The sequence below is a fragment of the Pleurodeles waltl genome, chromosome 12, assembly GCF_031143425.1.
Source record: "Pleurodeles waltl isolate 20211129_DDA chromosome 12, aPleWal1.hap1.20221129, whole genome shotgun sequence".
In the NCBI taxonomy this organism is placed as follows: domain Eukaryota; kingdom Metazoa; phylum Chordata; class Amphibia; order Caudata; family Salamandridae; genus Pleurodeles; species Pleurodeles waltl.
In genome coordinates this window covers 283,722,833-283,750,072 of record NC_090451.1, presented here as the reverse complement: position 1 = coordinate 283,750,072, position 27,240 = coordinate 283,722,833, and the positions used below count along the sequence as shown (strand labels likewise).

Genomic DNA, 27,240 nt, shown 5'->3' with positions numbered 1-27,240 from the left:
GAGTCTACTGCAGGTTCAAATAGCTGCATCATTGGAGCTGGTCCTTGTGATTGCAGGGTTCTAAACTCTGCAATACACTTGGGACATCTTTGAGAGCACAGGAAAACTACCTACTCTCCGGAACACCGCAAAGAAAAGATCTGTTGAGACAATCCTTTGTCCGAGAAGTAGGACCTCAAGATGCAGTGATTGATGAGTCAGAAAGAGAGAGGATTCTTTAGACTAGCTAGCCTCCATCCACCCATGACTAACCGCATAGTGTTTCCATCCCGAGCTACCACCCCCCACGTCCACTACTAACATCCCAGCTGTGATAATAAAAATGGAAAGCTGCTTGGTGCGATGACATTCCTAGGTCACTAGTTGGAGGATTTTTTAAAACTCTACTTAGCTTGAAAAGAAGGTATGTGGTCCATTTAAGACCTCAGCGGCCAGCTTCGCACTGGCCTTCAGTCTGTGTCTCTAATGTATATTTATTTGTGGACTTTTATATAGCAACCCTACCCTGTAATGTCTCAGTACTAAGAGATGTCTACATGGGCAGAAAAGGAGAAAAGACTGACAGTGGCAAAGAAGTTTACTTTTTTTTAAACATGGTACTTTTTCTGGATTTACATGCTGTACATTATTTTTCCATCTAGTGGTTGTATCCGGAATTGTCTCCTTATAGTATTGCTTCTTTCTGGCGCTCTCTCTCTCTCTCTCTCTCGTTTGCGGAGGCGTCCTCTACTATTTGGGCATATGCTCTTCCTTGTGTGATGTCACACATGCTCTTTGAAAGCCAAGGAGAGAACTCCGAGTCGAGGAAAAAGAAACTAAATTAAGGAAGATGATTTTCCGTCAAAGGTCACAGTTGAGGGAAGAAGGATTGTGACTTTTGAGAGAAAGAGAGAGAGAAATCACAGAAAACCACCAGAGGTTAAGAAAATAGCCTCATAATAAAACCACGTGGTTGGATAATTAAACAGTGTCATAGAGCATACCCCTTTAGGTTTTAACCGAAGTGCCTTCACAAATAAACACAGAAAGACAGTCATGTGTGCAGCTATTTCCGCCCAGAGTACCACAGCTTGTAGGACTGAGTGGTGTGCTCAGAGTTCTTGCCAAAAACCATCTGAGCGAAGCAAAATCATAGGTGGGCACACTACGCCACGGCCTCACCACAACGAAAACAAAAGTCTTTAAAATACCTCAGATTGTCGCGCGAGGAGAAAGACACGCTTGAGGGCACAGAGGAGGCACAAGGAGAGGAACAGGGGCTCGGGAACACAGTCCAGATTCTGTCAGGAAAAGAGCACAAAAAGACGCTGAGCGATGATCTCAAACAGAAAGTAAATCCTCATGGTCTATTAGCGATCAAACCAAAAGTTTTGCACCCTAAACACTAAAAACAGCAGCGACGTCTAAAACCTCAAATTCCCAGGAAATTCACAGTGTAAATCCGAGGTAACTGACAATAAATGTAGACGTACATTTCCTTTGAATCTTTGATAATTGATACGTCAACATTGTGGTATGTTACATGCACATGGTTACTTAAACAACTTGCTCTAAAAACCAAGGATGGTTGATGGTGTCTCTTTTGGTATATATTTTAATGTCTGAGCACTGCGTCATCTGCAGCTTATATGAGTCACATTGTTATTTGCGTTTGTACTGTATGAGAATATATACCAGCAACAGAAACTTTTCCAATCTCTGTGTCTGTTTTCGTATAACCTGAATGAGAATTTACTATTAGGCTGTGTAAGAAATACATTAATTGTCTGTTACCTCAGATTTACACTGGGGATTTCCACACTTGTTCTTTCAAAGAGTCCTACGGTGGACACGGTGTTTGTAACTGCTAAAACTCAGTTGCATTAAGCCAATTTGAACCCTGCTTAACAGATATGCCCACCAACAATGGGATGAGATGGAAAAACTCTTGCAACACCTGCCAGAAGAGTTCAAGAAAAGAGTGAATAATGTGCAGCAGAAAGGCAAGATGATTGCCAACACAAGCCTCAAAGCGGCATTGAACACAGCGAATACAGCCAGTAAACACTTATGCTCTACTACAACCCTGAGCAGACACGCTTGGCTGAGGATCTCAGGGTTTAAGCAGGAGTTCCAGTCCGAGATTATAATCATGCTATCCACGGAGGACAGCCTTTTTGAAGAGACAGTTAAAGAAGATTTGCAGTGTATGAAGAAAGAAACAAAGCTGCCAAGGCCATCGGTGTCATACAATACAAGGAACCATTCAGAAGATGTATGGCCAAAGAAAAAGAGCGCGTACAAGAGAAGCTATACACACATACTGTCTTCAGCCAATAACGTAGCAGCACAGCAACATCATCTCAGTGGCATACAATGCAAGTACAGGACAACCCTATCACAGGTGTAGAAGTAGAAGATGAGGGACCCCCTCCCCTGGAGGAAACCCAGGCAAACAAGTGACTGTGCACAGAGTACCTCGTACACAAGTTACCAGTAGGAGGAAAAATCAGAGGGTTTCTAGACAAATGGAGAAAGATTACCTCTGACAAATGAGTACTAAGTGTTATGAGACATGGTTATTACACAAAGTTAACAGTCACCTTCAACAATACCACAGAAAAAAAAGAAAATCAAAAGGAACAACATCGCCTGGAACATGAAGTATGAGATCTGTTAAGCAAACAACCGATAGAATTAATACCATCAAGGGAAAGACTCAAATGGCTTTACTCAAATTATTTCCTAGTATGAAAACCAGACAAGACAAAGGCCTTATTTAGAGTTTGGTGGAGGGGTTACTCCATCACAACAGTGACGGCTATCCCATCTGGCGAAATATAAATCCCATATGATATAATGGGATTTATATTTCGGCGGACGGGATAACCATCACTTTTGTGACCGAGTAACCTCTACACCAAACTCTAAATCAGACCCTACGACCAATACTTTATCTAACACTGAACAAGTCAATAAAAGCACAACAATTCAAGAAGACATCCCCTCAGTAAGTCATTTCCCTTATAGGGAAAGGGAACTACATGGCAACCGTAGACCTCTAACACTCTTACCTCCACATAGCAATGATTTTGCAACACCCCAAATTCCTAAGGTTCCTTGTGGACGAAATACAGTACCAATTCAAAGTCTTGCCTTTTCAGATTAAGTCAGCACCATGGCTTTTTACAAGATGCCTACCCATGTTGGGAATGCACCTCAGACGAAGGGGAATGCATGTCTACCCATTTCTGATGGATACAACTACCTGTGGATTCCTCACCTAATGAATTCTCCCATTGCGCCAGCATTCAATGGAAATTTTCTTCTCAGCTCTGCACGTCGACAAGGACGTCACAATTGCCCGACTCACGCGCGACGACATCTGAAGTCATGGAGGCAATAAGAGGTCCTCGCTGGCGTGCTGACGTCAGTTTACACCATTTCTTATGTGCCTTCAAGGCGAACAGGTGACTACCGACAAAACATACTTGACATGAATACATCAATCAAATATAAAGCATAGCATTTAATCAAATATAAACAGCAAAATATCAGAGATATATATATATATATATATATATATATATATATATATATATATATATATATATATATATACACACATCCTTATATACACATACACCCTAGGATATCTTGGTAAGACCAACCAGGCGGGTGGGACCGTGAGGAATCCACAGGTGGCTAGTGTATCCACCTGAAAAGGCGTTATCGAAGGTAAGTAACTTGTTCTTCTGATGGATACAACTACCTGTGGATTCCTCACCTAATGAATAGAGTCCCAACATTGTAATCAACGCCTGAATGTCCTGAATCCGCGGAGGAAAGGCCCGATTCAATGTTGTGTCCAGTACTGCCCCTATGAACAGGAGGCGTTGAGAGGGCGCCAGGTGAGATTTGGGCACGTTTACCGAAAAGCCCAGGTCAAACAACAACTGGGTTGTCATCTGCAGGTGAAGCAGCACAAGCTCTGGAGACTTGGCTTTGATCAACCAATCGTCCAGGTAAGGGAATACCGCTATCCCCTTCCTCCTGAGATTTGCTGCAACCACCGCCATCACCTTTGTGAAGACTGGAGGCGCGGAAGTAAGACCAAAAGGAAGGACCGCAAACTGATAGTGTTGCGACCCCACCACAAACCAGAGATACTTCCTGTGCGACTTGAGAATAGGGATATGGAAGTAAGCATCCTGCAAGTCGAAAGACACCATCCAATCAACCAAACACCACACATGAGTAGGAACTAAAGCAAGAAGTATTGGTGAAAATCTTCCAGAGTTGGTAAGCACCACAGGTAAACCTATCTGCAACATTCAAGAACATGAAATACCAAAGCTTCACATCTAGGTGTTACTGCCCAAAAGCGCTACCAAATGTCCTATTGATAAAATGGTCAGGGAGATTTGCCTATGCTTTTCTGTCCCCAGTCCGAATGATACTGCAAATAATCACAAGTGCAGACAAGAACACTTCACCTTAATCGTGATAGGCCCACAGTGAGCTCAACAGACATATTCTTATGAGATATTTCATGGACAATTAATATGACTCCCAACACATCATGATCTTTGACAATACTGGAAAGTGAAGTATGGCACCCAGAACCAGACACCCTCAGTTTGACAGCATGGCTCCTGTGGACATAGTGTTTAGTCACCATAACCTACAGAAGACAGCAATGGAAATTTTAAGCAAAGCGACCGACGATAAGAAGATGTTACAGCAACAAATGGAAGAGCTTTTACACTAGTGCAACAATAAAGGAGACTACAGGGACTGGGCACAAGATTCCAGTTTGATCGGATATCTAACCCACTTGTTGGATAAGCGGTTCTTCTACACGTTACTCAAGGGATTCCTATTGGCCATTGTAGATTACACAAGAGGGTTGCTAGAGAGAAATGTCTTCATTAATCTAATGATAAAAAACGTTTTTGGGAGGGAGCAAAAAGGTATTGCCCACAAGAAGCAGGTCCGTGCCCACCTGGAACCTGAATGTGGTGCTTAATCAACTAATGAAATCACCATTCGAACCAATGCAAAATGCACAACTCAAGTTCCTAACTCTAAAAACAGCCTTTTTAATCACCATCACCTCACTAAGAAGGGTTAGCAACAACCGTGTACTCACCCCACAACAACTGTATCTTTGAAAACACAAGGAGAAAGTGGTGATGAGAATAAAACAAAAGGGTCATACCGAGGGTGGTAACACAATTCCATGTTAATCAGGTCATCCACTTACTGACTTTTTTCCTGCATCTCAGGATACAGGCAGAGAAGGCCTTTTACATACTGGATGTACAAAGAGCAATAATGTACTATGGGAAAGGACAAAACTCATCAGAAATGGAGAACAATTCTTCTAATCCCCTGCACACGCAAGGAAAGACTCTCTTGTCATTAGAGGAACTGCAAGATGGATGTTGCAGACAATATAACACTGTCACAAGACAACAGAAGCAACACACAGATAAAGACCACAGGCACGCTGAGCAAGAAACAAGGGAGCAACACTCGCCTTACTGGGAAGCGTGGAACTGGATGATATATGTGCTGTAGCCACATGGTCGTCAGTAGACGCTTTCACAAAGCATTACTATGTGGACATCCAAGTCAACAAGGAGGCAGATGTGGGACAAAGAATGCTAAAACATTTGTTTGTAAACACACACTCTAGAGGACCCAGCCTATCCACAGGACAAAATACCCCTATATGATCAATGCATAGCATGTGAATCCTGAAAAGATTCCCATTGCAAAATGAAATGATTACTTACCCGTAGGAGTAGTTTTGCAACTTGAAGAATTTTCTGGATTCACATGGGATCCACCCCCCTTCATCAGTAGAGGTGTATGTACAAAAAAGACACAGAAAAAGGAATTACCGGGGATAAAGGAAACTAATATCTCAAGTTGCAAAAAAGAAAAAAGGATCTGAAGATGGTAACTGTGTCTAAGGATTTCTGGGTGCACCTCTGACATCACATAAGGAGGGGGCATAAGCCCAAATGTTTACAACACCCATGCAAAAAACAAAAAGGGGAAGAGCGAGAGAGAGAGGAAAAAGAAGTGAGACTACAGGAGACAATTCTGGACCCAACCACTAGATGGCAGCTTAATGCACAGCCTGTGAATCAAGAAAATTCAAACTCCAGATCTACTCCTACGGGTAAGTAACAATTTAGGATCTGATTTTGATGTTGGCAGAAGGGAATAATCCACCACAGACGTGACAGATATCCTGTCCTCCGTATTATGATTCCATTATATCCTATGGAGATCGTAATACGGCAGTTAAATTATAGCCTTTGGAGATCGTAATACAGTGGACGGGATATCTGTCACATTTGTGACGGCGTATCCCCTCCGACCAGATCTAAATCAGGCCCTTGATTTCCTTCCAGAGTGTAGTAGTATGGTTTCCCAGAGCAACATGAAAGAAAGCAGAGCTAAATAATCTTAGTCATTCCTGGTATTTCTTGCAAAAAGCACTACACACCAAGCACATCCATCATGTTTAGTGGTTTAGGTAGAAAATCTCCTTGCATCAAAGTCCAGAGCAGTATTAGATTTGCAAGCTATGTATTTTACAAAACCAGAGACAACTAAATCCTTTAAAATGCCATTCAAAGGACTACTATTCTTTCCTCATATTTGGCAAACAGTTATGTCCTTTTTGAGAAGGCATAAAATTGTATAACTATAGAATGAGAAGATGGGTAAAGACCACTAAGAGCGTTATATTGCATAACTTGAAACTGTAAGGCATGGTGGGCCTCATGGTATTGCCCTACCCATTGTTACTTCTAGATGTCCTTTCCTAACCTTTTCCAGTTCCTATATTCTTTACACTCAAGCACTTTCACTGCAAGGCAGTTTCAAGTTTCCATCACTCTTCTTATAAAAGAATCTTCCTTTTCTTTATTCCCAAACCTTTTGGGACCACCCCATGCTGTGTTCTGCTATACTAAAAGTCTTGCTCATGGTAGTTTGAGGAAGCTCAGTCTCTTTTTGTTATCCATGGGACATCACCTGAATTTCTTTTCTTCCAGCTTGAGGAAACTCTTGCCCTTGTTAAACGGATAGAGAGAACAGGAGTAGCTGCCATCGCAGTCCACGGAAGGTAAATTTGTTCAACAAAAGAAACTAAAATATGTGTGTTTTGTTGTTACATCTTATGGACATGTCATGGTCTGGTGGCTAGAATAGTAAATCTGGAACAATCATTTGCAAAGGTTCATATCTAAGCTTAGCCTCTACTTAGTCTTATATAACTGTGGATAAAATAACTGTAAAAACCTTGAAAAAAGATACTGTTGTTTTCCAGAAGTAAGGCCAAGTCTGTAGCAAGGTTAGTTGAGCACTACCACTAGGACTATGTGATGGTGCCGTATGGCCCAGACAGGTACAGACACTGCCTGGTGCAAGGCTTTGCGTCAGTGTATCATTTCAACTGAATATTGCCTTGTTTAGTCACATGTATAATCAATGTAGAATAAAAAGAAATTCTGATGAATACTTCTAAACCCAGATTCTTTACCTATGGAAAAAAGCCCTAGGTGCCTGATTGGATCTGCAAATGTTCTTATTACTGCTCCCACATGCCACTAAGCTTTGTTTCACTCCAGGAGTGGCTTAACCGAGCTGAATGTAAGTGTGGCCCCTACATACCAGTGTCAGATCCTTTATTTACACACGTTGGAACGCAGACTTGGATCTCTACTCACCTTTGGAGGTTTCACTGTTTTCTTTCAAAATACTATTCAAATGTGCAAGTGAAAGATGTCCCCACCAAACACTGCATGGTTCTAACCATGTAATGACTGTCAGAAGATGTTGCTGACTGATCCGCTTAAGTGTGTCTTTGATGTTTCGCTCTGGACACAACTGCAAGTCATTAAAGGAGTGAGCTTTTTTTGCACCCAAAGGCAATTCAGGACTGTGAAGTGAAGGTGTTCGTCGCCAAACATTGTGAAAAGTCACTGGGCTTTATAAGTCTTGTGGACCCAAATATCTCTGAGCCTGCTGGACACTGGCAGCATAGAATAATATAATTTCAATTTTTCATTACAGGTCAATATGTCTTTGAGACATTTTTTTTCTGAAGGAAATTTCTCCCTGCCCTAGACGCAGTCCACTTGACGGTTCACGAAAATCAAAGTAAGAGACACAAAGCACTGCAAGTCTTTCCTCATTGCTATGGTGCATCCCAATAAGACAATTTTCGGGGATGATTGTAGCGGCTCACCAATCAAATACAAAATCCGGATAAACCCTTCATCCCAGTACTTTCTAACACATGCACAGTACCAGGTCAGGTGCATAAAGATTGCAGCTGGGGCTCTGCATCTGCAAGAGGAGCCCAATTCTCCACCACACCTGGTCACACTCAGCCCTCCTAGTTGCTCACAACAATATTTCCATTCTTTATAAGTGAGTAGACCCCTATGTCAACCTCCCATCGCATTCTGCCCTACAGTGGCTGGGCAACCGAGGCCTCTGTTTGTATTGCACAGTAAAGGGTCATGACAAAGTGTCTGCTAGATGAATTGGCGATTAGTAGTCCCATTGCCTTACCAGCCTGGTGCTCCTGTGGAAAGGAAAGGAAATTAGTTCTACATGGAGCCTCAGGTACACAAGTGTATCCAGCTCTGAACAGATCACCATCCGGAACTTCAACCCTCCCCACCCAGGCGGTCAAGGAATCCACTGTTTTGGAAAGCGTCATCCCTGCTTTGTGTAACCCCCAATCTTGGAGTCAGCGGAGTGCCTTCTTCTCTTCAGTGAGTTGTACAGATGGGTAGCAGGTCAGGTGTTGAACCGGGGAGCACAGTGTCAGGTGCTTCAGGGGTTATTGGGTTCTATCCCAGGCCCTCACCATGCAGTTCACCTTCACTGTGTTCATTTCTGTATGGCTATCTTTGGGGGCCATACCCACCATTGAGTGTAGTCTATGTGGATGTGCCATGTCTCGTTCCCCCACCATGTGTGTCATATAGCAATGAGGATACAGCCAGAAATGGGCGAATTGCGCCTACACGCAGTTGTAATACAATTCAAAATGAGAGCCTACTCTATTCATGTGGTACGGTGAGCACCTCCTAACAAATTCTGGGATGCTTCCTGGCCCATGCCAAGGATATCATCAGGGGTCTGAGGATCTTAAACAATGCTTGTGTCAGTGTTATGAGGACATTGTAGAACAGATAAAATAATTTAGGTTGTACCACCATTTTCATTTTGTCAAGTCTGCCAGTGTCAGGGCAACCACCTCCACCTGATCAACACTGTCCTCAAATTTGGAAATCGCTACACCATAACCTGCAGCCAGAGTAGTCATGTCTCGGCTGCTCCAGACACCGAGATACTTAACTGACATTGTGCACCACAGGAGAGGTAATCCAGGGCACATATCAGGTTGCAGGAGTAAGAGCAAACACCGTGGGCTTGTTCAAGTTGATTGAGATAACTGAAAGCAACCTAATTAGGGTAAACTCACTAACCACATGTCCCAAATTGCAAGCCCGCTCGCAAAGGTAGAGTGTGATGTCATCCGCATGTAGGGAGATGATTAGATTCCATGACGACCCGTGGTCCCTGGCCACGGTTAGCTGACGAATGGCATACACCAGCGGCTCTGATGCCAGCGTGTACAGAATAGGGAAAATGGTCAATCATGCATCGTGCCCCTACCAAACTGCAAGGGTAGTGACAGGAGACCATTCAATCTAATCCTGGTGGTAGGCTCCTGTATAGGAGCTTAATCCAGCTCATGAACCCCCGAGGGAGTCAAACGCCTTGGTTTTGTCAAGGAAGACTGCCACCGTGTCTGAGTCTGGCATAAGCTGGTGTAGTAACCGAGAAAAGGGTTCAAAGGTTGTGGCATACAGATCCTTCAGGAATAAAACTCAGCTGGTCTGTTAAGGCCAGGTTCGGAAGAAGCAATAATATCTGATTAGCAATCACTTTTGCAAGTATTTTTACATAGACATTGAGAAGCAATAGTGGACAGTATGAGTTGCACCACAATGAGGGTTTATCCGGCTTCAGGAGGATTATAATCGTGGCCTCCTTGAAGGATGGGGTACAAGCCCTTTGCGAGCACCTCATTGTGTACCTGGAGTAGTGTGGGAGCCAATGCGGGTCGGTACATTTAGTACATTTCTGTGGAGTGTCCATCATCTCCCAGTACCTTACAAGTAGGCAGACTTAAGATGATTTCCGTAGTCTCGTCTAGAGTGAGTGGTTCCACAAGAAATTGGCACTGGTGCTCCTTGACCCATGCCAACTCAATACAATTGAAGTATGCTAGGTAATCAGCCAGATCCCAAGTTGTGCGAGATGTATATGGGGCCGTATAGCACTGTACAAGCTCCTCCAGTATATTCTCTTCCTGATATATGGTTTTACCCATCTCTCTATCAATTTGAAGTATGTCTTGGCTGGCTAATGTCCTACTTGGACATTCCACCTCGACATATGCTGGCTAATGTCCTATTTGGACATTCTGCCTCGACGTATGCCTGGCGGTTGCACATTTGTGGAGATGCTTAATTTCTTGGTCAGCTGTCTCCTTGAAATCATCCAGTTTGGCACAGATCTCAACCATTGTCTGGGCAGACGTCTGACCCAACCTCTTTCTCTAGTGTATCAAGGTGCTCTCTCAGCGCCTTGTAAGCCCATGTTGTTTAGTGATACATACGCTATGCAGGTAGGACTTAAAGGTCTTTCAGATGTTGCCAATTGTGTCATTTATGCTGAAAACAATTATGATCTCCAGTCTGAGTTTGTCACGGAATACAGTATCTAGTAAAGCACCAGGGTTCAGTTTCCATGTAAATGCACGGTGTTGGGAGTTGGGTAGCTCAAGCTCTAATTTGACCGGGTCATCAGAAAATGTGCAGGGAAGGCAGCCTTCTGGTTTCACCCCAGTGCATATGTCACCGGATCTGAGCCTGTAGTCTTATCTCACCCAGACGACACATGTGCTCCTTCCGTAAGGGTAGGGTGCTGCAGGCACCATATGTCAACTAATCTCTCAGTCTGTATGATGTCTAATAGGGTGATAGCAGCAGCGCTATGTGAGTGACTGGTGGCATTTGAGCAGTTGAGGTTTTTATTAAGTACTAATACTTAATAAAACTTGTATCCCCCCTTCTTAGTGCCCCCCCTCACCGGATGGTTTGAGCAGACAAGAAGGAGCATTTACCCCAAACCTGAGTCATCAGTGTTGGGTCCATAAGTGTTCATAATGGTGAAATGTTTACAATATATCAGAGTATGGACAATGATATAGGTATCAGTGGCACCGTGTAGAAGCTGAAAGGGTGCCCTGCACTAGACCAATAGCGTTATTTCTCTCACATAAGAGGAACAGGAGGCTAGGACCCTTTAGATGCACCATTCGGGGGATTCATCCTGGCGCCCAGGTGAGCCTCCTGGAGCAGTGCTAAATTGGTTTTGTGTTGATCGAGATAAGGTAAAAGTTGTCAGGTCTTGTTGAGACCACGCACATTCCATGTCACGAGTGTAAGTGTTGATCCACCGCTAGTCCATCTCTGTTTGCTAGTCTGTTTCATAGCAATTGTTTGTGTGGTGTTCTAGCCTGTGCAAGCGTAATGAGTCTAAGAGCCATGTCCCAGTGTGGGGAGGGAGCTGTTCGATATGCCAGTAGGCTAATTGCTTTCCCATCAGTCTTGTCTCCCTCTCAACAGTAAACATAGACCTCTACCTACACTAGCAATCCTCACTCCACCAGTGAAACTCCCTCCTTTCTCACACACATTCAGGCACTAACAAGCACCCATAACCAGCTCAAACAGAGTAGTATCAGCATGGGAATTAACTACAGGGGTAGCAGAGAGTGCTGGCCATACAATTCTGCTACAGAGGTGGACTGTACCTGCCATGTGCTTTTGAAAAGAAATTCTCACCAACAAGCCATTATGGAACCTTTCATGGGACCATCATGTATTGTCTATCTTTTTAAGTTCTTTGGCAGAAGGTCCCTTATGCCTGTCCTTCAGTCTCATGTAAGCTGCACCTCAGTTCAAGGTGGTGTAGGCCATCATTATTCAGTTTTCACAGCATCCAGTTAGATACATGGTGGGGCCCCCTCACAATCTGCCCTGGCAATCATCCCTGTTATCTAAAGTGCCCTTGATCCAAGGGTGGCTGAATGCTGTTATCGGATAATAAACCTACAATAGACATCAGCTGGGGTCAGAAAAATCCTGACGGCTCCCTGCAGTGTGGTTGCATTAGGCATTGCACATTGCTCAAGGTCTTCTGGGGGAGGCCTTGCTGCTCGGCAGGCCTCTTCTGGCTTCTGTGATCAGTGTCTTTAGGAACGTGTTGGCACTTGGCGGTGTCGAGAATTGGTAGGGTTTATTCTGATGAGTAACAGTGAGACATACTGGGTATAGCATTGCATATTGGAATCCAGCTAAGCTTCAGGGGCAGGTATTCAGTTCCAGCTTCCTGGATCGCTTTAGTAAAGTGTGGGTAGTTTCAGGTGGTGTTGCTCGCGGGCCCAACGGAAAGCCTCACCCGTTCTCGGAAGTTGAAAAGTCTTTCCTTAATCTGGTCTTGAGGCGCCCTCAGGGGGTGCCGAGACCCCAATGACCTACGAGCTCTCTCCACTGAGAACAGAGGAAAGTAGGTATTAGGGTCAAAAAGACCGTTCAGTAGATTATCAACATAGACTGCCATGGGGCCCCCTCCAGTAGCACCATCTCAGTGAAACAAAAGGGATCTTCCCAGCCAAAAGGGATGTTCGCTCCTGTGTCACTGCATGCCGTCCCTATTGTGTTGCTCTGCTTTAAACTAAGAGGCAAGAATGCCAAAGAATACAGCACGCTTAGTCTGAATAATGAATTTATTAAGGCACTTCCCAAATATCAAATAAAATCACACGAGAATATGAACATAAGCATTTAACTTGAACGCAGTGAAACACGTGTGTATGGCAAAATACTCACAGCAGTTAAACAATGACAGGCAAATAATGTGCAATACATCAACAGTGAATATATATATATATATATATATATATATATATATATATATATATATATATATATATATATATATATATATATATATATATATATATATATATATATATATATATATATATATACATTCAAGCTAAATAATTAAGAATTAAAATGCATCACCATGGGGGTTAAATCCATCATCCTTGCCAGCACCAAGTTGAGGAACCCTGAATGGCTGAGGCAGGAGAACGTCCCCAAAATGGGATCCTGAGTAGTGCATCCACTGTCAGGCGAGTTCCTTCCTCAGTGCCAGGTTTCTCTGTCTTATATATCTTATACTAACTCAAGAGGAAGATTCTAGTAGCCCCCCCTCCCTTCGGTTATGAAATTCAAGCTCTGGCTGTACTCGGTCTGTGTCGAAAACACACCAAGGAACGGGCCCTGCGTCAATGCTCATTCTAGAGACAAAGCTGTACTTTTCCTTGATGAAAACATTCCCAGCTTGAGACTCTTATCATGTCTATCTTCCACATCCCCTATGTCATGTTCCTGCATGGAGTGGCCCTATTCTTTTCTGAGAAAAGTATGGAAAACAAGATTGGTGTGGAAAAACCCTGCGTTGCTGCTGTGATGGCACCTGAAGCTAAGCACAAAATGGAGTTAGTGGTCAAGATGGAGTCGGTGATCAAATACACATAGCATGACATTCCGCCATTTGACCACTGACTCTCATAGCATACTGGTTTACAGGTAACCCTTTTTGGTCTAAACATAGTCACTAGGTTATGTATGCATTGTATACAGCAACATAGCGTTATTACAATACAAATTACTACAAGTATTCCACCTTAAATGGACCGAAGTTGATTAAAATCAGGAAGCCAACTAAATAACCAATCCAACCACCCTTTGTCTACATCTTGCTTCACTCCCTTCACCAATAAATGTAAGGCTTCTATGTGAGAGTGGATAGATTTAAAATGATCTGACAGGTTAAAACAACACATTACTTCAAATTCTGAGCAGCCATGATCATGCTTCAAAAGCAAGTTGTCAATGGCTGCCCTGTTTTGCAGTGCAGCATTTCTAGTGCCTTGTATATCTAATAAAACTCTACTAAAGTGATAGATTTATGATTAATGTTTTTGACCATCAAACATGCTTATTTGTTAATAACTCTAGTATTATAAACAGCTAATCCTGGAACTCCTACTATAGTGAAAACTTAAGCTTACATAGTGGACTTAGATAATAACTGAATCAGTCTTCGCTTAACTGAACTACTTCCCTTGTGTTTCGCGTACGTAATACAGAGTGAAATGGAAACATTATAAGTCCTAACCACGTAAAAGCACGCGGTCCTCCAGTTATACTGGTAGAAATGTACCTATACGTGATATTTGCACAAGAGAATAACCACCCCACCGGTAATTTGACATGCTTGATGTGACTAGCAACAGTCACTATGTTCCTACAGGACATGCTGTTGTTTACATTTCTACACGTTTTATTGTTTCTTTGTTGACATAGTACTAGTTGGTCCCACGGGAACTCTTGCAGAGACTCCGTTGTTGCTTCAAGGCACATTTGAGCACATTTTTCAATTTTGTAAGTGTTGTATGTTAAGTCGTAGCAGACGTCACCTGCGGTAATAATGTAAGTAACCACGTGTGTTAGATTATCCCATTTTTCATCTGTTGTCTCTTGACAAAACTGACAGTACTCATACAGAGACAAATGAGTCCGTAAGTTACTTTATTCCATGGCTCCATCCTGGTTGGTGGTATTCAATATTTACAGCTGAACACTGGTGGGAGTTGGAATCGCCACCAGGCAGGTAGACATAACATCATCAGTACTTTTCATATTTGTCATGCAGAAATCTGACCTGTTCAGCACAGTTTGTGCCAGATAAGTCCAAACATTATGAGGGTTGGTGCAGTAGAGATGGCAATATATGCTGCCGGTCAGTCACTTCAGAGCTTGGGGCTTTCGGTCCCTCCTGACCCACACAGACATATCCAAAGGGAGACCACTCAGAACAGCTAGCACAAAGACACCTCGTAGTATGATCTGTAAAAGAACCCAGTAGGATCATTCTCTCAATTAACAATTATCAGCTGGTACGTGTTCCCACTTTCCATGCCGTGGTTTCATGATTAGCAAAACATTGTCTTTACCTTTGGCTATAATTTCTGCTGGCTCAGGAGGACGATTTGGGGACTCTACACACATCTTAGCACTGGGATTTTTGTCAGTTGGGCTAAAGCCTCCCGCTCCACGTACTGAAAGAAGGACTGGGGCAGTCCCCTTTTTAACTGTTCCCGCATACACTGGAATGACTACAGTTTGAGCAATTCTGTTTCTAGGTTGTATTATCAAATAAGCGTCTCCGCTATTAAGTAAAATTACTTTGATTTCTCCTTGGTAGTCCGCATCGATCACCGCCCGCCATCCCCCCACAACACTTGAATACCCTTGAGTGCCAACCCAGATCGGGAGCAATCAATCCGAAATGCTTTGGGGGGAATTTGTATTCCAACACCTGTTTCAATTAAAACAATGTCTCTTGGTTTCAGTCTGTATAGATTCAAAGCATGCAAATCAAGATGTGCAGATTCTGGTGTTTCTCGGTACAGAGCTAAAGCTCCAGTCTTTGTCTCCCAATACATAATAGTATTGGTTGCTGTGTGAGGTTGTATCTGTAAGGCTTGGGTCAGCATTTGCATTAAAGGAGTCTCTGCTTTTGTCAAAGGTCTGTTATTTAAAATGTGTAGGGTCTCATTTAAATGATCTCTCCAATTCCTCAAAGTCCCATTAGTAAAAACAATTCTGGACTTTTAGCAAGCCGTTCATTCTCTAATTTAATCCTGCAGCTTGTGGGTACTTGGGATATGATAAATACACTATATATTGTGTTGTGAATAATAGTCTTGCTCCAATTTACCTTTAAAATGTGACCCGTTGTTTCACTGGATCTGCAGTGGGACTCCGTAATACAACATTAACAAGTCCAGCGTGTTGATGGTGTTAAACTGAATAGCACGTTTACATGGAAAACGCAATCACATATCCAGAATAAGTATCCACCACTGTGCAGGCATATTGACACCCGCGACTATTCTGTAGTGGCTCAATGCAATCAATTTGCTATATCTGCCCTGGCAACTTCCCTCTCCCCAACTGGCCTCTGACAGTTTGCTGGACAGATCTCTGTTGTGTTTGTTGACAAATAGGACACTGCATTATGGCAGTTTTGATCATAGCTAGTGGAATGTGCATCCCTCTAATCTCTTCCCACCTGTTGGCGTCATTCTCTCCTAGTTGTATGCATTTTTGGTAAGCCCACTTAGCCATCCCCACCAAGTCAGAATCCTGTGTCCCCACTTCTGCCTCTCAGATTTTGGATTTGTCATCTGCAGAGGAATTGAACCATCGTTCTAGTGAATCGATGAGACAGTGGGCATCTACTTAATATACAGTAATGGTACTTTGCTCTAGCATTTCCTGAATTTCCTGCCACTACTCTTTGCCCCACACCTTCTTGGAATTAATTTGTCAGTTGTGTGCATGCCATGTGGGAAGCCAGGTGGCTAACCCATTGGTGGTGGACCAAGAATCAGTATAAATTTGACATGTCCCAGTTAGTTCCTATTTTAAACTTTGATATACAGCATACAATTCTGCATATTGACTACCCTTGCCTTCTCCTGTAGTGGAAAGCATCTTCTTGGTTACAGAATTATACAACACTGCCTTCCAATGTCTCATGGCCCCCACATTCTTGGTTGCACCATTGGATAACTATACATGCTTCCTATCCTCAGGGGACAATGATTGAAATGGCTCACTGCACCTCGCAGGCGACTCCTTTACCTCTGGCACCTCCTGCACTATCTCATCATCCTCTTCAGGGGCCTGTGCCACTTTTTCATGCAGGGCCGCTGTTACTGCTGGTCCCACTCAGGCCCTGTCCTGTATGTACCATTTCCACATAATGGCACTTGCTTACTGTGCATGTCCTATTTGGTGAGTTTTCTGTGAACTCATCACCCACTGCATTATCGGGATCTCCGGTCTCAGAATCACATTATGACCTAGGGTCATTTGCTCAGTATCCACTAGAGCCCAGTAGCACGCTAGTAACTGTTTCTCAAAAGGAGTATATTGCTCTCCAGCATATGGTAACTTTTTGGTCTGAAACCCTCTTTTGTCCCTTGATTTTGCTACATTCTCCAATTTGCATATTGCCCTTGAACGGTTACCTGTAATTCACTGTCTCCTTCCTGTACTGGCCATAAGTCTAACACATTTTGAATGGCCTCCTTTGGTAATTCAAACGCACGCTGCTCCTGCTCCCCATTCAAACTCATTTTTCTTTCAAGTCACTTTGTACAAATGGGCCAAAATCTGACTCAAGTGAGGGATATGCTGTCTTCAAAAACCAAACAATCCAATGAATCGCTGAATCTCCTGCTTAGTACGGGTGTGGCAAATTCTAGTATCTTCTGTCTTACCTACAGCAACACCTTTCTATATTCCTGATTCTACTGAATTCTTAGAAACTTCACATTTCGAGAGGGTCCTTGCATCATATCTGGATTTATCATCCACCCTTTGCTTTGCAAATCTTCCACAACCCTGTCCAACTGAGTCTGCACCTGTGCCTGTGTTTCTTCCTGAATCATCACATCATTGATATAAAAGACAGCAGCACCACTGGAATGACAGGTACTTCATCCAGGTGTTCTGCCACCAGTTGGTGACAGATGTTGGGTCTGTGTACATACCTCATGGATAATCTTAACGGCTTAAATTGTCTTTCAAGCCATAAAAAGCCAAATTGCTCCCGATTCTCAGGGGGCAATGGTATGGAGAAGAAAGCATTAGCATATCCATGGCTGCATACCAGGTTCATTTATGTTTTTGTAATTTTTCAATCAAAGTGATTGTGTCGGGGACTGCGGCAGTCAAAGGGGGGTGTATATTTGTTCAATTCTCAATAATCGATCATCATTCTATAGCTATTATTCGGTTTGTGCATGTGCCAAAAAGGATTGTTCCACTCAGTGGTGACTGGGACCACCACACCTGCCTCTATCTTACTTATCTCCTCCTGCCCCTATCTTACTTATCTCCTCCTGCCCTCCCAGGATTCAGTATTGTTTCAAATGAACCACCTTGGTGGCTAGAGGCACCTTCACTGGGGTTATCTTCAGAAGACCCACCCTCACTGCTGTTGCTGAAATGTATTGGTTTGATCCAAATTGACACCACCCATCCTCCAAATATAGTCATGCCCTCCAAAATATCAATTCCCATTATATACTCTAGGAGGGGCCCAATCAAAATAATGTATTCTCTTCTTGGCTTTCTTCCCATTTTCATTTGGACATTATTCTACCCTTTGGGGGTTTGCTTTCCTCCCAACCCTGTGATGGTGTAGTGCTGACCTGTGACCTTTTTTGGATTCCCACATATTAAAGAAGCCTACGCTTCGGTGTCTACCAAGGCCCGAACCTTGTGAACATTTTTATTCTTCCAGTAAATTTCTAAATCAACATGGGGTCTATTATCTTTGCAAGTCCATCCATGTACCGGAGTTTGGCGTATTTCCTAATCTGGTTTAAATCTGTCGACTTTTTCCCAAGTCAAGTCCAGATATATGCTCTCATATCTGCGAGGAGATTCCTCTCTTTCTCTGTTTTCCTCAGTCATCCAGTCAGTATTTAAATCTTCCTCAGCATTCCCCCTCAGAGAATTTTTTTTCGCCCTTTCTTTTCCTTCTTCCTGCATCTGCGACTGGCCGTGATTCACTTGTTTGTTATCCTGTTAATTTACCTTTCTGCTCCCCTCCTTTCTGTTCAGCCCTCGCTTGCGATACATCGCCCACTGACCCTTGGTATCCCATCTATCTGTTCTTTGTTGACACCATCCTTCAGCAGTGCCATAAACATATCTCTCCTAGATATTCTATTATCTGTGTAACCTTCAGACCATGAGGCTTTCTCAGGTTTTATCCAGTCTCCAAGCTCTCCTAACTCACAAACTGCCTCCAGCACATCCTTTAAGGGATTACCTGTCTGATTGAATAGTAGAGTCATTAACACGTTTGTAAGCTGGAGGAGCGAAGCTAATTGTTTTGTTTCGCACTGATACAGAGAGTGATCCGTCCAACAGATGGTGAGCATCACTCAGAAAAATGGCAGTTTTAATTCCCTCTTCCTTAATTCTCTGCATTGCATTTCTTAAGGTATACCATAGGTAATCATTTTGTGGCCAGACTGACTCGGTAGGATACGTATGATTACACCGCATGACTGCTAACTGCAATAGGGTGATCTGTTGGTTACCCTGATTGTCCCTAAACTGCTCCTGTACACTGGCATCAGTGCTAAATATGTAAAACGTTGGATCATCTCCTACATCTAGCATCATTCCAGTTGCTCTGGTGTTAAATAATCACACCGTCCATGTAAGCAATGTTTTCCCAGATCTCTGCCTAAATCTGTCTATGATACCATTTATTTCCTATTGAGTGTAATCCTCTAAAGAATCCATGGCTGCCCCACCAGGGTATTGTGGTCCATGTTGAAACTTTCATCGGTGCATGGGCTGCTCATGAATCATTTTCTGTTCGTCTGCCTTGCCCTGACCACCACTATTTTGACAAGACTCTTTGCCAGAATCAGAAAAGTCAGTGGAATCCCAAATATTAGCATTCCAACTATCCGGATTCCAGTCTTGCCCTTCTTTAACAATGGCTAAATTAACTTTCTTTTTTATTAACTCTTCCCCTGCGCTTTCTTTATTTATACTGAGCCACACGTACTGCAGATTTCTCTGCCGCGGTCTGGTAAGTATCAACTTTATCTTGCAGTAATTTATTCTGACATGACAACATTGTCGAGTTATTCTTGCCTTCAACTAGCTTCCTCTCTAATTGCTGATCTTCTTGTTCTAACTGAACACATTTCTAATGCATTTTTCTATCAGCAGATAAAATGATCCAACCCTGTCTGCCTAAGATAGATATTTCCAGCCCCTACTCTATGGGCACTTTTTGCAAACAAATTGATACCTTTGTTGGTTCAGCATCTATAAGACATGCATCATAAGGTGCTTTCTCCCAACCTGATATTTCATTTGGCACCAGGGAAACTGCCTTTGGTCTTTTGACAAACATTTTTTACTTTTGATCTTTCACTTCGAAATCCTGCAAAGTGACGCCAAGATCAGTTGCTTGGCTTGAAACTAAGAGGAAACAGAATGCAGCACTCTTCATCTGAGTAATTAATTTATTAAGGCTCTTCCCAGATATAAAAAAAAAAGCACACGGAAATATGAACATAACCATTTAACTTAAATGCAGTGAAGCACGTGTGTTAATTTAAATGCATCATAATAGGGGCTAATCCATCATCCTTGCCAGCACCAAGCTGAGGAACAGCTGAGGCAGAAAAACGTCCCTGAAATGGCATCCAGAGCAGTCCGTCCACTCTCAGGCGAGCTCTTTCCTCAGTGCCAAATTTCCCTGTCTTATATACTTTAAGCTAACTCAAGAGGAGGATTCTAGTAATCCACCTCCATTCGATTATGAAATTCAAGTGCTGGCTGTACCCGGTCTGTATCGAAAACACGCAAAGGAACAGGCCCTGCCCCAATGCGCATTCCAGAGAACGAGCTGTACTTTTCCTTGATGAAAAAATTCCTAGCCTGAGACTCTCCTTTAATGTCTACCTTTCACATCCCCCATGTTATGTTCCTGCGCGGTGTGACCCTGTTCTTTTCCGAGAAAAGTGTGGAAAACAAGCTTGGTGTGGAATAACCTTGCACAGCTGCTGTGACACACATGAAGATAAGCACAAAATGGAGTCAGTGGGCCAGATGGAGTCGGTGATCAAATACACATAGCATTACACCTCCCTCGTTGGTGGCAGAAGGCTCAATCAGGGTTCCATCTGCACCATGCCATCAGGATCAATAGTCTCCCGAAAGGGTAATCTCCACGAGACGCATGCAGCAGGGGTGGTTCAAGAGACATCCTCATCCACCAAACTTTTCTCTCTGTTCATAGTCACTATTAATACTACCCTACTGAGTACAATATTGTTGCAGATCGTTTCATTTGTAATATAGGGCCATATCATGCGAGGGGCAGCTGGGAAATGCAGTGAGGTGTATACACCCTTAAGTTATTTATACTTACAGTACCCTGACTGAAGGCACTTCACTCATGTCTTTTTATGCATCTTCTGATAGCTGTTATTCTATAAAAAATAAGAAAAAGACCAAGTGCTATCGAACGCAGAAGTCCTCGTCTTCCTAGTGCAAGTGGTCCTGCTTAAGGGATCGTTTGGAGTCTACACAGTGTTCCCTTATGATGGGCTGTTTGTCATCAGTGGTGCAAAAGTTCAAACCGGAGTTTCATGGTGGATGTTTTCAAGATAGCTCCTGCAACCACTCGATCACCAGCTAAAGTGAAACACATTTCTGCAGGCTTGACAACTCCAGTATCTCTAATCTGTATGCCATAGCTCCTTAGGCTCTAGCATCAGCACCTAAGAAGTCGTAGACTGCCAAGGTGCTGTCCATCATTGGGTCGGAGACTTCTTTGCCACCAACACTGATTCCACTCATGATCAGAGATGTCGACATCAGAGGTGATTATCAGTGTGGCAAGAGAGAAAGTCAAGCATAGTTTAACAATGTTTCATTGGCAAAGCACATCTCCAGGACACAGAGAGTTACCCTGGATGGATGAGATATTTGGCTACAACTCAGATGCCCTCCATGAGCCTGACAGAGATTATGGCTGTACAAATGATAATGATTTGGAGACTCGTAACCTTCTTCCCCACTATGATACAGATACACACTTATATCTGGACCTATAAAATGCGAGTGGCCTGGGGTCTTCACCAGGAAGGGACATCATTTACCCATCTGGCCCTGCTTCAGAGGAAGGTTCCTCATTTTCAAGTGTAGCATGAAAAGCAACTGAAGCATTGGAATTGATCTTCCTCTCTGCAGAGGGAAAGTCGTACATTTTCAAGAAGATTTTCTAACCCTCTTCCTCAGTGTAGGATCCCTTGCTTCCATTTAGTGAGCTCCCCTTGGATCCTGTGGCTGCATGGAAAAAACCTTTTTTGGGTTCTACTTCCAAAAGCAGATAGCCAGATGCCATAGGTGGTCTCTCGGTAATCTGTCCTATCACCCGTCACAGGAAAGTTAAGGTGTACAAGTATAGTCCTTGAAAGAAAGCCCAATGCCTTCCCGACCTCCCAGTGGAGAGTCTTAAAAGCTTGACGGTGGGATAAAAAGTCTTTGCTTCTGGAGGGCTGGCCCTATGCCCTGCTAATGCAACCTGCCTTCTTGGCTGTAATGTCAGTGCCTTATAGGAATTGGCCCATAACCGAATGAATGCATCCAAACAGATCTTGAAATGTGGCCTAGTCAGCATAATCATACTTGGTTGCATTCCATTGGCCTTTCCAGGGATGTCTGATGTTTTGGATGCAGCAATTCCAGTCTTGCTGAACAAAGTGGACATAGAGAATGGTGCCTATGAAAGAGTGTGTCACAGAGTTTTACTTACTTTACTCAAATTGTGTATTTGGCAGTAGAACTTAGAATGTTGTCCCTAAGCCAAGCCTTACAGGCCCTAAATGCAGGAGATTGGTCGGTGTCCCTGGACCTCCAGGACACACATTTGCATCTTCCAGTGCTTCTCAGACGTTGCCTGTTTCAAGATAGGACCCAAGCACTGTCAGCACACCACAGTTCTATGATTTGGACTGAAGACTGCACCTTGTATCTGTATGAAAGGGCTGCCGTTTGTGGCAGCTTCACTGTGACAGTCAGGAGTCCTTGTATTTCCATACTTGGATGACTGACTAGTGAAAGGAGAGCCACCAGTGCCATTTAAGGAGCACAGGCAGCCAATAGTGACTCATCTCCACAGCTTTGGCTTTACCATAAACACCCAAAAGCATCAGCTCTGTCAAATGCAGAGACTAATCTTCATAGGAGTGGTACTGTACATGGAGGGCATTCAGGCCTTTTTTTCTTCTCAAAGATATTCAGTAGATGATTTCAGGGTCTCTGACTCCCACTCCTTCAGGTCTTGTATCTGTTTGGACTAATGACCTGTTGGTGCCTCATACCAAATTGCAGCTAATGGTTATTCAGTGGTGCCTGAGGTCACAGTGACTTCAGTGTCAGGGGTCCAGATCACCCACTCTGTTAATCCAGATCTGCATTGGTGGATGGACGCATTCAACCTTTTGGTGGGTCATTCTTTCCACCCTTCACAGACCCAGGCTACCACGTTCACGGATGCCTCCTTTCTTAAGTGCTCATCTAGGTGAGATGATGGCACAGGCCTCTGTCCATTTCCGAGCAATGCCTGAATGAAAATGTACTTGAGCTGCTAGTGGTCTATCTTACCATTAAGGGATTTCTCCCTTCCAGCTCAGGAATCGGTATTAATATTCTGTCAGATAACACCAGCACCACAATCAACAGACAGAGCGGTATGGCCATATGGACCCCTTGTTGGTAATTGATTCACCATTGGTAGTGGGCACAGCAATGGGAAAATATCTCAATTGTGTCTCATCTCGCAAACTCCTTCATTGTGAGGGCGGGTGCTCTGAGTTGTCTCTCATTGGAGGACCTTGAATGGGAACCACATCCCAAACTGAAGCAAACGATTGTCCCTAGATTGGGACTTCCACTTGTGGATCTCTTCGCCATGGCCCAGAACAGGAAGTGACTTCAGTTTTGTGCCATAGACTTCCCTCTTAATGTTTCCCTAAGGGATGCCTTCAGGTTCAGATGGCCTTTAAATCTCACTTTTTAGAGATCTTGTGGTTTGCATTGCCCCTTGCATAGCAAGGCATGGTGGTGGCTACAATTAACATCTATCAGACAGCCCTGTCTGCCTTCAGAGGCCTACCTTCCTTGTTTAAATCGACACTAGTAGCAAATTGTGTGAAAAGTTTGGTTTACTTGTTTCTTCCCACCCTGTTTATTGTTCCTCAGTAGGATTTGAATCTTGTATTGGTTTTCTTGATGGCATCCCCATTTGAGCCAGTACATAGTTGTCCGATTAGACTTCTTAACCCAAATACAGTTTCTTTTGGTGGCAGTGACTTCAGAGCATAGAATTGGAGAACTCAGGCTCTCTCTGTTGGTCCACCTTTCACAGTTTGTTTTACCTGAATAAGCTGCTCCTCTGCACCTGCAAACCTCTTTCACAAAAGGTGTTTCTGCATTTCATTTCACCCAGTCTGTCACAGTTCCATCTTTCTTCCTTCCTTCATATCCAGCCAAGGAGTAGGAACACCTGCATACACTGAACCCAGATGTGTTGTGTCTTACTACTTGGATTGCACTTTTCAGGAGTCACAGAATGATCAGGTTTTTTTCGGCTTTGCTGTAGCTAAGAAGAGTGAAGTGGTGACCAAGTGCACCATTTTTCATTGGGTGATTGTTAGTATGGTAATCTCTTACTTCATTGCCTTGAAAAACCCTCCCCTTTAGATGATCTTTAAGTCAATTCCACTAGGGCCATTGCTGCTTCTATGTCTCTCTCCAGAAGCGTTCCTATGGCTGACATTTGCCGGACAGCTATATGGTCATCCTGCATATTTTTGCTGTGTACTACTCCATTGCATCTCCAGCACGCAGGGACACAGGTACTGTGCCTAAACTGTGTTATTCAACATCCATAGGTAACTACCGCTACCTAGTCCCACCTCCCAGGGAAGATATTGCTTTGGTACTAATTCATAAAGTGAATAATCTCAAGGAAGATGCATCTTCAGAAGAAAAAGGTTACTTAGCTTACTTTCCTTCATTTCCAAATGAGCTAGTTCCATGTATAATAGGTTCCCAGCGAATGCTAAGATATTATGTACTGTATTTGTTAGCATCTCTCAGAATCCTTTTCAGAGGGCCATGGAGCACGCAGGGGCTACTGGGCCAAACTGTGGGTGTTAAGGCCTTTCTCTCCTGAAGTCCCAGGCCCTGACCTACAATGGATCCTAGGCCAACTACCCTTTTTGCACTTGACTTTCAGTGGTAGACTTAAACGAGCAGTCTAAGGCTCCCTCGATGTGGTGGTGTGGATAGCAATTAGTGACCACAGCTCATAACTCAAAAGGTGTGTAGCAGCAGCACTGAATCAATGTCCAGCCAAATACTACTTTAATAACCATAGGAAGTATTTTATTTCTAACTCTGTTCATTCAAAAGAAGGCTATGACATTCACAGACACTAAAATATTCCCTCCTTGAGCTTGTGGCTCTAGTGTTTAATTGGCAAGTCCCCGTCCCAGCCACTCCTTACAATGTGATTGTGGTTATTCCTCATTCACTGGTAGGTGAATCCAGGGAATGTTCACTAGCAGGCATTGTCTTAAGTCTTCGAATACAGTCAAAAGTGTCTTATCGCTGCAGCACTTTCAGTGACGAGTCCCCCAAGGCCTGGTGCGTCTGAGACAAATCTTACCTTCTCCCATAGGGAGGAAGCATACAGCATCTTGGAGGGTGAGCTGCCTGTGCGAACTGTCAACAGCTCCATTCCTGCCCAGATGAGTCGGCTGCACTCAGGAGCGCTGGCTCTCTCCTTAGCCTATGCAGTCATGCTCCAGAAGTGATCAAAGGTGTTTATGTGCTCCTCGTGGGAGGTGGGTTTCCACACTCCCGGGGGAAGTTGGCTAGGAGAGGAGTGATTCTGATGCTCTTGATCTCAATCCCGATGAGGTAAATATGAGCGCACTACATCCTCTCTGTCCATGAGATTGTGTCAGTTACAGTTCTTATTGCTCCTGGTGATTCACAGGTCACCACTGCTCACAATTGACAGGCGCCTTCCTGATCCAAACAGCAGAGTTATTGCTGGCAGCCCATCCTGGCACACATGTTGCTGCACCACTGCCACGCAAGGCTTTGGCCATCACCGCACAGCAGTCCTTACCACAGACCCCCCTCCTGGCATATGTGGTCGCCACTACAGTGTTGCACACACTTTGGTCTTGATCCCAGGCAATCTTTTCCACGGCGGACCCTCCTGATTCAAGGGGTTGCCTCAGCGGTGCTGCAAAGGCTTCCGCCATTACTGCACTGCAATGTTTTGCACAGCTGTGTTCACAGCAGCCCTCACTTAGCATACAGGGATCACTGGTTCAGTTCTGCACACTGACAGATCCCTGATTGGTGCTGCAGCCATCTCCACACACCTTCCAACACTATGAGGGTAGCACTTTGTGCGCCCAACCCTGTCCAACAAGACAGCAATCTATGAGACAAGCCTGTGTCAGGGTGCACACTCATGGTCTGTGTTTACCTGTGACAACAAATATCAGCATTAGGGATCCAGACAACAGTGCAATTGGGAACTCCTGTCACTTTTTCTGCACCCCACTGAGGAGTGCAGAGAGGAACTGAGAGAGCTACAATACTGTTGGGACAGAAAAGTTCACTGCATGGTAATGGATGTGTACACCTGCCTGGAGCTCCCTGCCTTGGGATGTCCAGGCAGGGGTACACGCCCATTACCATGCAGTGGACTCTGTCCCAACAGTATTGTAGCTCTCTCGGTTCCTCTCTGTGCTCCTCAGTGAGGTGCAGAAAAATTGACAGGAGCTCATATCACTGAGCAGGTAGGTACCTAATAATATACTCTGGTGTAAACATGTCCAGATGCAGAGTTGCAGCTGAATTTGCATGGCACAACCTCGGGCTTGGGAAAGATGCTGCTGGGAGTATTTTTTGAAAGGTAAGACAACTGGAAGTATATCTCATAAGGTGAGGAATCACCAGTAAGAATATATATCCACCAGAAATATCTTTACAGAAGCTAAGTATCCTTTTCTGTACAGAACCCTTAAAAATTACCCCCAATGCTTTGCCTTTCACTTTAATTTAAAAAATAATCTCCAAAAAAGTAATATTGAAATAATTAGTTTGTCTACATTTCCAATAAGTGAGCAATCAAAGCAAAGTTTTATCAACACAAGCCGCCATACAAAACTTTATTACAGATCATTTAAAATGAAGATGTGTCTGTTTAAAGTCAAGGAGCACAGGCATCTGCGGCTGAAAGACCTTAGCCCTTTGGATAGTACGTTGCATATAATCATGTTGTCAAAGTGATAATCTTTTGTACCATTTTAATATTTACACTATATTTTCTCACAGATCCCAGCATTCTTAATAATGGCCAGTCCTA

The 27,240-nt window shown here is 43.6% G+C and overlaps 1 protein-coding gene across 3 annotated transcripts in view; it reads left to right on the top strand.

The window, feature by feature from the left end:
• DUS2 (dihydrouridine synthase 2) overlaps positions 1 to 27,240 on the top strand; it is a 403,339-nt gene that overhangs the window by 251,986 nt on the left and 124,113 nt on the right. For all 3 annotated transcript variants that reach the window (XM_069216243.1, XM_069216241.1, XM_069216242.1), the window contains one exon: positions 7,056 to 7,126. In XM_069216243.1, the coding sequence (XP_069072344.1) occupies positions 7,056 to 7,126 (71 nt within the window). The remainder of the gene's footprint in view (positions 1 to 7,055; positions 7,127 to 27,240) is intronic.